This window comes from Erythrolamprus reginae, chromosome 6 (assembly GCF_031021105.1).
Source record: "Erythrolamprus reginae isolate rEryReg1 chromosome 6, rEryReg1.hap1, whole genome shotgun sequence".
Classification (NCBI taxonomy): Eukaryota; Metazoa; Chordata; class Lepidosauria; order Squamata; family Dipsadidae; genus Erythrolamprus; species Erythrolamprus reginae.
Genome location: NC_091955.1, coordinates 63,826,100 through 63,842,499, shown reverse-complemented (window position 1 = coordinate 63,842,499; position 16,400 = coordinate 63,826,100). Strand labels below are relative to the sequence as shown.

At 39.9% G+C, this 16,400-nt stretch overlaps 1 protein-coding gene across 2 annotated transcripts; it reads left to right on the top strand.

The window, feature by feature from the left end:
* The first annotated feature begins 2,517 nt into the window (after window positions 1–2,517).
* TEF (TEF transcription factor, PAR bZIP family member) lies at window positions 2,518–15,374 on the top strand. 2 transcript variants are annotated; one of them, XM_070756050.1, is made up of 5 exons: window positions 2,518–2,913; window positions 5,558–5,878; window positions 7,726–7,934; window positions 10,187–10,398; window positions 12,745–15,374. In XM_070756050.1, the coding sequence occupies exons 1-5, from the start codon at window positions 2,769–2,771 to the stop codon at window positions 12,764–12,766; spliced, it is 909 nt and encodes a 302-aa protein (XP_070612151.1). In that variant the 5' UTR covers window positions 2,518–2,768; the 3' UTR covers window positions 12,767–15,374. The 2 variants fall into 2 exon arrangements, with proteins under 2 accessions (XP_070612151.1, XP_070612152.1); XM_070756051.1 differs by lacking the exon at window positions 12,745–15,374 and having other exon boundaries at window positions 2,568–2,913; window positions 10,187–10,402.
* The last annotated feature ends 1,026 nt before the right edge of the window (window positions 15,375–16,400 follow it).

The following is a 16,400-nucleotide window of genomic DNA, read 5'->3' as shown; positions in this document are numbered from 1 at the left end:
ATAGTATTTTGGGCAATGATGTGGAAACAGTTTGTGATTATCTTCTTTTGGGATTCTTTTTTTCAAATTCCAGTCTAGTTTATCATATGATAATTTCCTGGTGCCTTGCTCTCTAAGGACTAGACAGATTTGATCCTAATTAGCTCAGTTACTTGCTGTGACCTGTAATGTTTAATATTTATTTAAAAGAGCACTTTTGAAGAATCAAATGTTAACATTTCTCCAACATTTATCAATGTAAAGAAATCGATCTCTTTCTGCTCCCAAGGAAATTATATTCAAAATGGGCAATAAGGAAGACAAGAACAATCAATGAAAGGGTGACCGGTATGACTGCATATGTAGACGCCTTTCTTTTGCATGTCACTATTTTAACTATTTTTTAAAGGTTCGGCCCCAAAGATGTACAGCTGCCCAAGATATTTTGCCATTTAAAGGACAAGACTGTGTTTTCCTTCCCAGCCCATTTCCTAAATCAGCTGGATGGCCAACAGAGCATTCTTTTGATGTTATCAAAGGGACAGCATCTTCAGTGGGCCTGTGGTCAAGCCACTGACTGCCCTGTCCTGAGGAATATACTGTCTCACCTCATCCTGCCTAATAAGGCTGGCTCTGCCATAGAAAGGGGAAAAAAATCAGTTGGTGTTGTTTTTATTTATTTGTTTATTTAATTTATATTGCTGCCTATTTGCCCATGCAACCCAAGGCGGCTTACAGACTAAAATAATAATAAACGAATCAAATAAATTAATATAGTACCATGTAACAAAATCACGCCCCACCTCCCACCAGCCCTGTTCCAGCGACAGCAAATCACATGAACCATTTAATGGGCTCCATCCCACTCTGGGTTCCCCCCGGCCTGCTGGCAGAACCAGGTCTTCAGCGCCTTTATTGACATCTATCTATTAGGGCTGGGAATGGGTTTTAGCAACAATAAAGAAAGAGGGTTTTGACTGCTTTCTTCTGGGATGTTCTACAGCCCCCGGGTCCCCAGAAGCCCATCCAAACATTAACCTGACTGACATTGCTCAACCTCTGAGTTTTGACAAGGCTGGTCACACACTGCCATCTGCTGAGACCAATATAGATAAACAAGCTTCAATAGCAATAGCACTGTAGCACTTAGATTTATATACCGCTTCATAGAGCTTTTACAACCCTCTCTAAGCGGTTTATAGAGTCAGCATATCACCCACAACAATCTGGGTCCTCATTTACCCACCTCTGAAGGCTGAAAGGCTGAGTCAACCTTGAGCCTGGTAAGATTTGAGGATAGGATTGGGAAAAAATAGGATTTGAAAGGAAAAAAATAGGATTTGAAAGGAAAAAAATGGCACCATGTGCAAGTTTAGGAAGACAATTCTGTGGAAATATAGAGCAGTGTTTCCCAACCTTGGCAACTTGAAGATATTTGGACTTCAACTCATTTGCTGGCTGGGGAATTCTGGGAGTTGAAGTCCAAATATCTTCAAGTTGCCAAGGTTGGGAAACACTGGCATAGAGGATCAGTGTGTCAATAACAAGAGGAAACATGGCTGGTAACACACATAACACAAACCACCCTGGGTTTTTTCTGGTTAATCTTAAACTGAGAGGAATATAAGCGCCAGGATTCTATGTTACTGCAATGCTCGCAGATCAATGTTCGTCTCCATTTTGCAAATAGATTATTTTTACGTGCAACGAGCCTTTGGGACAGGATAAAATGGTTTTCTCTAAATGATATGTTCTGAATGACTTTTGTGCGTCGACTGAGAATGTTGTTGGTTTAAAGACCGAACGAATACTGTATATACATTTGCGAGCGGGACGCTTCCCCAACCTGCGTTCCTTAAGGCAGGGGTAGGCAAAGTTGGCTCTTCTATGACTTGTGGACTTCAACTCCCAGAATTCCTGACCCAATCATGCTAGCTCAGGAATTCTGGGAGTTGAAGTCCACATATCAAAGAAGAGCCAACTTTATCCTAAGGGATTTTTTAGGGGGCTTCTGTAATTGCCAGCCGGCTACGGTTTTTTGACCACCCCAGATGAGGAAATATAGTAGAACCCAACCGGCGGGCCACGGGTTGGAGTAGCTTGATCAGCCGCCGCCTCCCTCTCCCCTTCACCCCACGCCTCCCTTTGCGTTTGGGACGGAGGCCCTCGAAACGTCCTGACGCCCGCTGAGGTCTGAAAGCCTCTCTGCTCCCTTTCCCCACTTGACCCCGCCCAGAGTTCCTTGCAGCTCAAAAGCTCCGCCTCCCCGCTGTTTCTCCTTTGGTTGGCGCACCCTCCGAGGTCATTTGAGGTTTAGCGCTGGAGGCGCTCGCCGCGTTTTAAACGTTGGGAGTCTCGGTGGGGGCTACTGACGCCAACGGAGGGGGAGGGGAAGGGGCGGCGTCCACATTCTCGCGCAACGCCGCTCGCTCCGCGGCACGCGCCGGGCCTTCCCGCTCAAGCTCGTCGCGGAGTGGCTGCACTAACCGAGCCAGCGCCGCCTTTCGGCAAGGCCCGGCCAATGGCCGCGCGAGCGACTCGAAGACGAATCATGAATAATAAAAAGTGTCTCCTGGGCCGTCGGAGGCGCGCCGAGGGGAAGTGGCGCATGCGCTCTCTCGTCAGCTCTGAGGGGCAACGGTGGATTTAATTATTTTTTTTCCTCCCCCTTTCTGTTTTTTTCCCGCGGCGTCCGCTCCGGACTGGCGTCGCTTCTCGCCGCCTCTTTCCCTCTGGGCCTCGCGGGGAGGTCTCGAGCGCCGCTGGTCGGCCCCCTACGCTTCAATAGCATGTCCAGCCGCGCCGCGCCTCAGGAGGTGGCAGCGGCGGCGGCGGGGACGGCGGGAGCCGTGCAGCAAGAACGGGGCCCGACGGGCGCTTTCCCCTTGGTGCTGAAGAAACTGATGGAAAATCCTCCGCGGGACGCGCGCCTCGGTGAGGGCGGCGGGAGCGTCCGGGCCTTCCTGAGAGGAAAATGCGCGATAGGAGGGAGGGATGCGGCGGAGAGAGAATTGCGGCGGCGGCTGGTGCCTCGGTTCAGATGCGGGCGCGTCGCATCCATTTTGCCGTGTGGCCTTGGCGGGCGCTGCCGCGGAGCGCTTCAGCCGCCCGCCGCCTGCATTCCTCGCCGCTCATTGGCGTATAACCGGAGCTGTTTTTGAAGCTCTGAAGCGCGGAAAGTGGCGAGGCCGCGAATTGTTTTCTTGAAAGTCATCCCTGCTTAATGGAGCGGGGCTTCCTCGTAACCGCGAATTGGACCATCGACCTCCCGAATGGGTGCTGGAAGCACACAAAGCAGCGGTCTCCAACCTTGGCAACTTGTGGACTTCAACTCCCAGAATTCCTCATCCAACTTTGCTGATTGAGGAATTCTGGGAATTGAAGTCCACAGGTTTTAAATGGCATTCTTTATTGGCCAAGTGTTGGTTATGACCCATAAAGCCCTACGTGGCACGGGTCCAGATTACTTACCATACGGTCTCCTGCCTCATGAATCTCAGGCAGCGGTTAGGTCCCACAGTGTTGGCCTTTTACAACTAGACAATGTCACTTGGCTGGACCTAGGGGAAGAGCCTTCTTTGTGGGAGCTCCAGCCCTCTGGAATCAACTCAGAGATTTGTGTTGCCCCCATCCTCCCCACTTTCTGTAACAGTCTAAAGACTCATTTATGCTGCCAAGCTTGGGGTCATTAGATTCTACCCCCTGGCCAATGAATGTATAGTGGGTTTGTTTGAATTGATATGTGTGTATATCAATAGGCTTTTTAGTTTTTTAAATGTAATTCTTAATTTTAATTTTAATTAATTATATCTCAATATATACTGTTTTTATATGCTGTAAACAGTCCTGAGTCTTTGGAGAGAGGTGGCATATAAATATAAATAATAATAATAATTTATTGATTGATTGATTTATTCAATTTTTATGCTGCCCTTCTCCTTAGAGTCAGGGCGGCTTACAACATGTTAGCAATAGCACTTTTTAATACAGACAGCATATTGCCCCCACAATCCGGGTCCTCATTTTACCCACCTCGCGAGGATGGAAGGCTGAGTCAACCTTGAGCCGGTGATGAGATTTGAACCACTGACCTTCAGATCTACAGTCAGCTTCAGTGGCCTGCAGTACAGCACTCTACCTGCTGCGCCACCTCAGCTCTTTATAATAATAATAATAATAATAATAATAATAATAATAATAATAATAATAAGTAGTAGTAGTAGTAGTAGTAGTAGTAGTAGTAGTAGTAGTGTGATTGGACACACAAGAAATTTGCCTTTGGTGCATATGCTTTCAGTGTACATAAAAGAAAAGATACATTTGTCAAGAATCATGAGGTACAACTCTTGTACCTAACACTAAAATTGCCAAGGTTTGAGACCCCCTGATAATAGAGTGCTCTGCCTTTGGGGAGGCGGTTGGATTTCAGGTTCAGTCTGTTGCACTTATAGGCAAAATATAGGTGCGAAACACACACCCCATTTCTGTTTGATTCTGGATGTGTAGGGTCATATACCTCTTCCCCTTATCTGTCAGGAGAATACTTTGAGGACTTTACATCCTGTGGTTATGTGTTTTCTTTTTAAATGCCTTGAATTAGTCTTTTTTTTTACCAATGGCACAAGAGAAGAAAGTATTAAGTAATAGGCAACCTCAGCAGCAAACCTTATTGGTGATTTAATTGTCGACACTTTGTTCTTCAGCCTGAATAATCAAACCTTGGTTTTAAATATTCATTGATAGAAAATAGCTCTGATACTCTCTAAATTCCCCCTCTTCTAAAGAAACAGTAGCATTGTGGGCTTGACGTTGAAAATATAATAGACATGTAATTTCAAGATTTTCCATATTGATAGAAGAATGCGAAGAACTGGATTTAAGACTTTGTATATAATGTTTTATCTTATTGTTCATTTCCGTTTTGGTAGATGTGTTTGAAACAAGATTACATTTTTGAAATTCATATTCTTTTGAATTAATTTCTTAACATAGTTTGTTTTGGATTTTACATTACTATAATATTAAGAACTAAATTCTGGTGCTAATAATGCAAAAAAATTATTCTGTTTAATTAAGAAATGCAATTTTTTTATTGAGCAAATCCTATATCTACTAACTAAATACAATTAGTTGAACACAAAGGAATAGTTTTCAGGAAACAGAAAACTGACCTATGGTATTGGTTTGCATCTTTTAGATGTCTTTATATTTTGACGTCTTAAAATTAGTACTTACAAATGAACATTTCATCACTTATTCTGTGCATTTGAGTGTGAAAGGGCTGTATATTAAATGAGCCATTTAATATATTAAAAACCTCTTCAACTTTATCTTCTGTTGGTTCATACACTCAAAGTGACATCATATTTCTTTAGAAAGTTCAAATTGGCTAACCTCCATGTAGATTGTTTTGGCAGCAATAGAGTCTACTAACTTTTGGGGGATCAGCCATAGTCTGCTAGGTGTTACCATCGGTAGTATTGATTCAGCAAATGGTTCCAGTTCTTGGATCATCATATAAAAACAAATGGTAAAATATAGTTCTATGTAAGACTAACACCATTCTGTATTCTTCTAGATAAAGAGAAGAAGGAAAAACTCGAGGAAGATGAAGCAGCAGCTGCAAGTACAATGGCAGTCTCTGCCTCCCTCATGCCTCCCATTTGGGATAAAACTATTCCTTATGATGGGGAATCTTTTCATCTGGAGTACATGGATCTTGATGAATTCCTGTTGGAAAATGGAATCCCTTCTAGTCCTGGTCATCTAGATCTGAATCAGAACCCCCTCCTGCCTGTAGCTGAACTGGAAGGAAAAGAACCTGCCACTGTTGCGATCACTCCACCTTCATCATCTTCCACAGTGGTTTTTAATCTATCAGAAACGACCAAAAATTCAGGTCTGTTAAGAGGTTTAAAAGGATGCTGTAGAAAATAAGTTGCCTACATTGCCTAATTGGGTTATTTAATTGCAATGCAAAAATCAATAAAGTAATTAAATGGTTAGAATGAGCAATTTGCTTGTCATGCAGCATTAAATCTGAATTTAGAAATGGATAGTTCAGTAATACACAATCTAACAACAAATAATTTCACAGCACATTACAGGAAAGAAACAACTAATATTTCACTGGTTCACATTGATTCTATTATTATTATGTAAACAAGAGATGAAAACTAGCACTATGTATGCTACTTTTTGCTGGAAATATGTTTAATTCAAATAAGAGTAGACTACAGAATTAACTATTATCAAATCTGTTTTGTTTGATTAGTATTAATATATGATGCCTTATATGCTGCTATATTAAAAGCATTTATCACTGGGTTTCAGACTTAATGGTGAAGAAGGGGAAAATATTTTGTTAGTTTCCTTCTCTCTTACTTGTGATACGTTATTAAGGAAGGAAGATTCTGTTTATATTTCAGTGAAAATTACATTATTGAAGTTATATGGAAACTAGCTAGTACTGTAGTTATAATTCATGCTGCACAATATTATTTTGCAGCATGCATTGAAAATATGCATTCAAAAATATATACAGTGATCCCTCGATTTTCGCGATCTCAATCTTCGCAAAACGCTATATCGCGATTTTTCCACCCGATGACGTCACTCCTTTCCTTTCTCATCTTCCTTTCTCTCTCTCTTTCTCTATCTTGCTTCTTCCTCTCTCACACTCTCTTCCTCCCTCTCTCATCTCTTTCTTTCCTTCTCTCTCTTTCTCTATCTCTCCCCCTCTTGCTCTCGAGCGGCAAGTGAGCAGCCGGGTGGGCGGGTGAACGGGCAAGCGGCAAGTGAGCGGTCGGGCGGGCAGGTGACGGGCAAGCGGCAAGCGAGTGGCCGGGCGGGCGGGTGAACGGGCAAGCGGCAAGCGAGCGGCCGGGTGGGCGGGTGACGGGCAAGCAGCAAGCGAGCGGCCGGGCGGGCGGGTGATGGGCAAGCGGCAAGCGATCTTGGGGTTTTCCCTTTGCCTGGGCGGCGGGAAGACACAGGGAAGGTTCCTTCAGCCGCCCAGCAGCTGATCTGCTCCGCAGCGCGGCAGCAGCGAGGAGCCGAAGATGGGGTTTCCCCTTTGCCTGGGCAATGGGGAAACCCCATCTTCGGCTCCTCGCTGCTGCCGCGCTGCGGAGCAGATCAGCTGCTGGGCGGCCGAAGGAACCTTCCCTGGGTGCCGCCCGCCGCCCACGCAAACTCCACCATCTGCGCATGTGCGGCCATGAAAAAAAGGGCGCGCATGTGCAGATGGTGTTTTTACTTCCGCAACCCTACATCGCGAAAAATCGATTATCGCGAGGGGTCTTGGAACGGAACCCTCGCGATACTCGAGGGATCACTGTATTTGGAGCAATCTAGAAAAATGCTTATGCTAGGTCAAAAAGTATTATTTGGAAAAACTAATTTTAAGAATGTTGGAAAGTATAAAAAGAAAGTGCATAAACGGCATATGAATTTACTGATAAAGTGTAGAAATTTTGCTTTTCCTCAATATTCTTAGTGGACATAGAGAAAATGAAAATTCTGAAAATTAATACCACTAGCTAAATACAGGACTTTCCAGTATTGCATGCTCTTTATGTGAGTGACCTTCCTTCAGTGAAAATGGTATTTCACTACATAATATGTTTTTACATAATAAATACATAATATAAAGGGCCCTTTTAAGTTGTTTCCATTCTTTCATAGTCATCTTCTTCATGCTGCTCACCTTTAAATTTGTCTTCCTTTTTCTGGGATCCTCTCCAGATGATGAAAGATTGACTCCTAGCCCTGTTGATCCAGATGGTGTTGAGATTGATGTGAATTTCAACCCTGACCCTGCTGATTTAGTGCTGTCTAGTGTGCCTGGAGGAGAGCTCTTTAATCCTAGAAAGCATAAGTTTGCCGATGAGGACTTGAAACCACAGCCTATGATTAAAAAAGCCAAGAAAGTCTTTGTCCCAGATGAACAAAAGGTAACTGTGTTTATTCTGTTATTGCTTAGATTGATCATATTTCAGAAGTACTTGAAATCATGTTTGTTCGCTGCAAAGTACATTTTCAACTATGCTACTGGAGTTTCCTATTCCTACTGCTATTTCCACAACTGAGTCTTTTTAAGAAGATTGTTTGTTCTAAAATTCTGGTGGATTTAAAGTGAGTTTCTTGAGGAATGGCAATTTACCATCTTCTTACTTGTCCCCAGAATACAATTTGTTTCAGATTTTTGCAATCTAGGATGAGGATAATTTAAAACGTTTTCCAATGTTTTCCCAGTGAAAGATAATTATTATAAACTGCAACAAGTCAGGCTGAACTTTCTGTTGTTCCTTAATCTAGCTTCTGAAGAATACTTTGCTTTTCTGTCCAGGATTTTCTGCTGCAGTTCAGCTTCAAGAAAATAGGGGGAGGGGGAGATGGGTCTGCAAAAATAAAAATAATCGGCATTCCCCCAACTATAAAAGGTTTACAAATCTTATATACAACCTGAAGCACAAGATGTAGCTATATAGCGCACATGGGGAAGATTATAATGAAAAATTCCTTATATTAAGCTAAATCTATTCATACAAAAATGAATTAAAATCAATGTAGTCAGCCCAGATTGTTTGCTTGCTTGCTTGCTTGTTTGTTTACTTACTTACCTGCCTGCCTACCTTCAAGTTTTAGTTGACTCTTAGCACCTATATCAAGGCTATCAAACTGGATTTCTTCGAGGTCTGGATCAGCATTGTAGCTCTGCTCTGCGGGCTGGCAGTCGGGGGGGGGGGGGGCGGCAGTGTGTGTGTGTGTGCATTGGGGCAGGACAGATGCCTCCTGCAGCACACTCCCATGTGTCCTGTTTTGGAGCTGTTTTGGGCCTGGTCTTCAGCCCAGTTTGCTGCAGGAGGCTATGGAAGATGAAAAGTAGGTTTGAGGGGACCACAAATGGCCTGTTTTAGCTGCCAGAGACACTGCGGCTAGTTTCTCCATATTCCAGGCTGGCCTTATGGGCCAGATCTAAGCACCTCACAGGTTGGATCCGGCCCATGGGTCTTAAGTTTGACATCCCTGACCTACATGAATGAGTTCCAGCAGTTTCCTTTGCAACAATTTTTGCAAGTTTCCAATTGTCTCTTTCCTAGGGCTGAGGCAGAGTGACCCAGAGTCACCTAGCTGGGCTCATGTCTAAGACAGGTTTCAGTTCTTTTAATTACTACATAAAGTTGATTCTCCATTGAATATTATCTCCTTGAATAAGTTTTGGGGTTTCAGTTAATGTTTATTGTGAAGAAGATGGAGAAAAATCATGTGTTTCTTGCTTAGAAATCATAGCATCTATCTTGTTCCTTTTGATTTTCTTCTTTCCTCTCATTCTAAACAAAGATTACCAATTTATTGAATGAATCGGTATAAAAGCTAACTTCTTTGAGGGAAGCAACTTTTCCTTTCCCAATTTAAGGACAGTATTCAATTTGTTATGTCTAAGCTTTCCAAGCAGCTAGCCATTAATCAGAAATTAAATTCACCATCCTAAATATCTTTGATAGAATTAAAAGGCAAGAACTAGTTTGGTGTTGTGGTTACGGTGATGGCTTGGAAACCAGGAGGTGTAAATTCTATTCCCATCTTAGCAATGAGATGGGTGACTTTGGTCCAGTCGCTCTTTCTCAGACCAGTCCACCTCACTGGGTTATTGTTGTGAGAAAAATAGGAGGAAGGCACATTGGATATGTTTGCGGCATTGAATTACTTATAAAGCGATAAAGGTGGGATAAAAATCAAATAAAGGCACAATCTGATTTTTATCAATTCAATTCAGTTGATTTATAAATTGATTTTGAGAGCACTGTGATGTCATACCAGAATTAGCGGCTTCTCATGTATTTGAACAGAAATTGCCATTAGATGAAAGGTAGTCAGAAAATTTTTAAATTTTAATTTAAAAATTGGTGTGGTATTTTTGCCTGACTAGTTCTGGTCAACTGTAGTATTTTTAGTCAGTTCCTATTCCCATTTTTTTTCATATCTGTTACATCCTAATATTCTGGACCACATTTCTGAGTAGTTTTCACATGTAGCCCTCTCCACTTCATTTTGGTACTGGAGCATGAATAACAATAACTCTGGGCAGTAGCTTGCAAACAAGTCCAGTCATATTTGGTCATAAGAAAAACTAGATGGTAGATTAAGAATCAATGAAATATCTGATAAATACTAAACAGTCAATCTGATTATTTTCACATAGGATGAAAAATATTGGACACGGCGGAAGAAAAATAACGTGGCAGCCAAGCGATCTCGGGATGCTCGGCGCCTAAAAGAGAATCAGATCACAATCCGAGCTGCTTTTCTGGAGAAGGAGAACACAGCCTTGAGGACCGAAGTGGCAGAACTACGGAAGGAAATGGGAAAATGCAAGATTATTGTCTCTAAATATGAGAGCAGATATGGATCCTTGTAAGCAAACTCTTTCCCTTACTGTATTTAGTCCTGTGAATCGTTTAGTTTTCTGTTATCCCTTAACCAAGTCTACACCTCTGCTAACCCAACTTGATCAGATTTGATTTTTGTGTTGCAGTATGTCACTTTTTAATATTTTTATACAACATATTTACAGACATTTGTAATAAAAAAAGTCTAATTTGATGAATCAAGCTTGTCTGGGTTTGCTAAACTGATTCTGGTACTGGAAAGAAAATACTTAATGCAAAAGTTATTTTATTTTGCTTTATAATGTATTATATAATCTGGAATAAATGATACATTAGAATTGTTCCCTTATTCATTAATGAAAGAAGTATAAAGCAATTTGAAATACTTAACATAATTTCTAATATATTGAGGATATATTTCAGCCCCAAGTTATTTATTTTTAGTTTTTATAGAAACAAAAATATGTATGCTTTTCATACAAGCCATGTGTTATTTTGGATATTAGAAGTATCATTGGAAGTTGGAAAACCTGGAAGTTTATCTCAACTCACAATAATAATTGCTTCTAACTCATTTGTGCTAGTCTTTAAAACTAACATAAATGGTGGGTATATGATTCCAAGGCTTGAATACCAGATACATTTGACATAGCAAAATAGTTATTGTATTTTTTGGAGTATAAGTTGCACCTTTTTCCTGTCTAAAAGTGGGTGGAAATGTTGGTGTGTCTTATACACCGAATACAGCCATTTTTGGCCTCCTGAAGCCCTGCTCCCACGTCCCATTTTAGCAAAAAATGGGCCTGTTTTTCACAAAAATGAGGCGCACAGAGGATTTGGGAGGCCTGAAGAGTGCTCCCAGGGTCTGGGAGAAGGCAAAAGCACTCCTCTTTTTATGAGAAATGGGTCTGTTTTTTGCAAAAACGATACACAGAGGTTTTGGGATGCCTGTAGAGTGCTGCTGGGGGGCGGGGAGGATAAAAATGTTTTTCTTACCTTTTTAAAGGTGCTTCTTATACACCAGTGTATCTTATAGTCCGAAAAATACAGTACTTCATTTTTGAAAGAATTCAGTAGCATGTATATAGAGATTGTTTTAAATCTTTGAAAGCAATTATTTACAAAGGCTTATTCAGTACAAGAAAAAGTTATACCTTCTTGCAAATAGTTTGATTATAATCCCTTTTTGCAACTTGATGGCTAAATATGGCTTTTTCAGGCTCATGCCTCAGTATGCATATTTTTCAATTAGACAAACCAAGATTATTTTATTATAATTTGTCCAATTAATCAGACAAAAGGGATTCCTCATTCAAAGAGGGAACCCGGGTCTTTAGCTTACATCCCCTTTTATAGTGAACACAACAAAGAAACTGAAAGGAAAGTTGATTGGACAGGATAATAGCATACATGTTTATTAAAATGAGGTCTGAAGGCAATAAATTGTAAGGAGAAAGGTTGTTTTAGGGTTCACAAAAGAGATAAGCCAGACCCCAATTTACACTAACTTTTCTTATCAGGAGCAGGTCTCCAGCTTGTTTATCAGTTTAGAAATGCTAAAAGCTAATAAATCTTGTACATCACTTTAAAAGAAAGAATATAAATCAGATTAAAATACAAAATAACTATATTAGTTAACAAATTACAAAACCCATGTTATTTGCCCCTCAAACCTTCTGACAAACTAAGTCAATGTTGAAACCAGATTCACTTAACAACTCAGTTATTAATTTAACAACAGTGATTCACGTAACAATTATGGAAAGAAAACTCATACATTGGGCAAAATTTATTTAACAAATTTATCACTTAGCAACATAAATTTTGGGTTCAATTGTGGTTGTAAGTTGAGGACTATCTTTATAGCAAATATAGATATAATTGCATTTATTAAAAAGCAACCCCTTATTTTAGAGTTTTTCTTTGTAAAACAGTATCAAAGAAAGAAGGAAGCTAAATGTTTGAACTGGCTTTTAGAAAATTAAAGTTAATATTTGGGTTATTATCTTTATTTTATGTAAATAAAAATCTTATAATGGTTATCTTCTGCTGTACACATTTTTCAATCTCTTTTTCATAGAAAAATCTACAACTATCATACAAATAGCTAGTGTCAGCAATTATTTTAAACTTTGATATTCTTCAATAGAGATGAAAAATGTTTTGATTTTATGCAATTATCAGAACTTAGTTAGAATTATTTTTTTTTATTATCTTTTTCTTGGTGCAGTTGGCTGCACATCATTGTTAGTTTAAAAATTCTTCAGTAAATGAAAAGATACTTTAAAATAATAGGCAACATCACTGGAAATGCAATGTAACACAGTACTGTCTTATAAATAGTCATATTCTTCCTTTGCTTTGTTTAAAGTGACTTATCTGATTCCGAATGATGCACCTTTAAAGACACTTAAAACCACAAAGAAACTAAAAACTCCACATGAAACCACCTGCCATCAAGTGAACAGTGAGACACAAACCATCTGATGACTGCTTCTCTGCAAGTATCTTCTTGAACTACCTAAGGGCTGAGCATGATGAAAAGACTAAGGTGTCTAGTTCCACACTTCCCTTTGTAGTGCTCTTTTCCTTGTTGTGGCGATTTGCAGTACATTGTTTATTTCTTTTCAACCACTTGTGGTGCTTGTGATTCGGAATATAACCTGAGCAAAGTAACTCTTAGGAGGAAAGAACAAGTTTTAATTGAAAATCACTTCACTAAATAAAAAAGTTAAACATTCTGTTTTATCCTAGAAAAGGGGTATTGATATTGCCTCCAATCATTAGTATGTAATAATACTGTTGAAACAGAAAATATAAAAAATGGACCAGAATATATCCAATATCAATATCCAATATCAATATCCAATCAGTGGAAAAAAACAAACAAGCACCTTAAAATGCACTGCATATTATCAAATGTTGGCAGCTGATTTTGTCTTTCATAATTGTTGACCTTAGGTCTTCTTTCACTCATGAGGGCTGTACTGATCTGCAACTGCTCTGCCCGTGTCCTGTCAATCTGTGGACTTTGAGAAACTGAAATGATTAAGTGTTACTCCTATTGTGGAGCCAGAGGAAACCCTGCAGTAACCATTTGTAGTGTTTCTTTGCATGGTGGTCAGGGGTGAAATTTGACGAGTTCGGACCGGATCGCGGGTACCAATAGCAACAATTGGAAGTAGTTCGCCAAACCGGTAAAACTCACCCCTGGTTGGCCCCACCCGCTCTCCTGCTCACCCTTTCCGCTCTGTGTGTATGTCTAAGAAGGAGAAGACCTGGCTGAACTTTTCTTCCTCCCTTTGTGTCGAAGGGAAGGGAGCCTGCTTGGAAGGGAGTCGCAGCATCCTGCCTGTCTCTTTAAAGTACTTGGACCCCTGGGAGGGAGGGAACCAGGGTGGGACCATAAAGGGAGCAGCACCTCCACTATGAATGGAGGGAGAAAAGTTCGGCTTCTCTCTGTAGAGAGAATCCAAAATTTTCTCCATCCATTCACAGCAGAGTGCTGCAGCCTGTCCCTTTAAGGTACTTCAACCCCAGGGGGAAGGGGGCCAAGGGATACCATAAAGGGAGCAACTCCCCTTTGAAAGGAAGAAGAACATTTCCAGCTTCTCTCTGCCACAGCATTCAACATGGCTCTTCCTTCTTGGGCTCATACACACAGAGCAAACATGAGAAGGAGACAAGAAGCAGCCAGGTTGAACGCTAGAAGACATGATTGAAATTTTCTGTCTGTTCTGTGGGCATGGTTAGATGGGTGTGGCTTGGTGGTGGGGTGCTGCCCGACCTTGCCGTGAGTCAAGTTGGCCACACCCACTCAGTCACATGACCCCCACTACCACTAAGCCACATCCACAGAACCGGTAGGGAAAAAATTTAAATGTCACCACTGGTGGTAGGAGGGTGGGGGGAGACAGTTAACTTTCCATTGTTGGATATCATACTTTGCAAATTCTTCCCCACTGTCATCAATCTCCAGCTTTTTCAGTGGCAATATTACTGTTCCTTCTGGTTGATATGGGTAGTGGGCTGTCTGCCATTTTTGTGCCCTTCCACTAGTCATCCTGAGGAATGCAGGTTTATTTCATGGTGGTGAGAGCAGAGTTTTCAGGACTGCTACTCGGGATAGGGTAGGAGTGATAAGATAGATTTGTGCAAACATCCCAAGATTTCTAAGCTGGCATTTTTCCTTCCTGACATCTGACAATGCTCTGGTGAGATTACTGTGCTTGCTGATGAGCTGATGCATTTTCATTGTATGCTCTTTGTAATAAACATAGTGTAGTTTACCCTTGTTTTTCTAAACATACTTTTAACTGTAGTATTTAATAAAAACACTACTAAATTAATAAAGGATACATTTAAAAAGATGTAAGATGCAATAATTGTAGTCCACATTTTCCCTATTTACATGGAGAGAGAGAGAGATGAGAACTCCCTGTCTACTTTTCTTTATTCAGTGAATCGTTTAGTTTGTACTAACCCATCAAAGGAGGGGTAGTTTTTTGGATTTCTGAATTGCAAATAATTACAATAATAATGAAATTTTCATCATCTTTCTTTCCATGTCCTAAATAATTTGTGAACTTTCATAAAAGTTTAATTTAGAATTATAACAATATCACATAGAATAATGAAATGTAATCCTGACACATGCCTGTAAAGTTGTAGGAATAGTTGATAAACCACATAGCAAAGATTGAGTGGTGATATGGGAATTACAACTCTGTGGAAATAGTTTAAAAGCTAAAATAAAAACTTGCTCAGATTGAGCCCACCTCCTGGCAATTTCATGAACATATCCACAGTTTTCACCGTAGCAAAATAGACTTGTTTCCGCTTCTCAGACTAGCTTATAGACTTGGTATTTCTTGGTAATTTCCAGTACTGATACCTGTTTAGCTTTCCAGGTCAACCAAGATAGGCTAGAATTTGTATTTCCTAAAATGCAGGTTTTATTGTTTCTAATTAGTAAGCAAATAAAGATGCTGTTTCAAATTCTATGAATGTGGACTTTAAAAATCTGAGAAAATTGGTATAAATTAGAACAAAATAACAATAATATCAATCTTATTTCATGCTTTTTTAAAAACTGTGCTGCAAATTCTTATAACTTGCATTTGGTGCCAGATTTGTAATAACTTTGCTTAAACCGTGATACCTAGATTATAATAATCTACGTGTCAAATATTCATTAAATTCTCTTGCTATAGTTTGTGAAGATTTTATGAATGAACAACATAATACAGTCTAGCAAAGATTGTAGGAATATGTCAAATGATATTGTATATATTGATGTAACATAAAATCTTCAGTACCAGAAATACTATTAATTATTTATGGCCTACACATATAAGCCTTCAGTAGTGTAGCATACTATGTTTGAATATCATGCTATAAAAATACGTATAAGCAGGAAAAATGCTGTATGCAACACCTGGTTCTTATCTAGAAAAGTTTGTAAGTAGAGGTGTTCTTAGGTAGAGGTACCACTGTACTGAAGTGAAAAATTCATGAAATAACTACAGGAATCAAAGTGATTTTAAGGGCATTCTAGACAAAATTTCAAAACATTTCTTAAAGGAATTTGAATTCACAAAATAGAGAGAAAAGTCTGCTAGTGTACTAGTTTTACTTGTTTGGTAGGAAATGTGTGTTTTTAGAGTTTGCCATGCCTGCCATGCATCTTTCTTTTTTCCTCAGTTTTTCTTAAGATTTCAAATGGAAGAACGTAAGAAGAACATTTTAAAAATATTTAAAATAATATATGTCATAGGATTCTTTTTATATGAAAACATTGCCATTACAGATAAATTGTTTTTGCACTCTTTGCTAAATACTAGCTACCAAATATTTGAGTTTCTTGTCAAAAGAGATGTAGTGATAGTGGGAGTTTTAGCCATCTCATATAGTCAGTTTAACCCTTTACTTTTTTACATTTAGTATCCATTTAAAAACAACATTTTACCATTTGGTCTAAGTTTATCATTTCAATAACAACCAGACACATAATACTGTAGTAATTTA

Excerpts from the sequence above, each read along its gene's own strand:
- TEF (XM_070756050.1), top strand. The coding sequence starts at position 2,769 with ATGTCCAGCCGCGCCGCGCCTCAGGAGGTGGCAGCGGCGGCGGCGGGG. Across the intron at positions 2,914-5,557 it reads TCCGCGGGACGCGCGCCTCG|ATAAAGAGAAGAAGGAAAAA; the intron begins GTGAGGGCGGCG and ends GTATTCTTCTAG. Across the intron at positions 10,399-12,744 it reads GAGAGCAGATATGGATCCTT|TGACTTATCTGATTCCGAAT; the intron begins GTAAGCAAACTC and ends CTTTGTTTAAAG.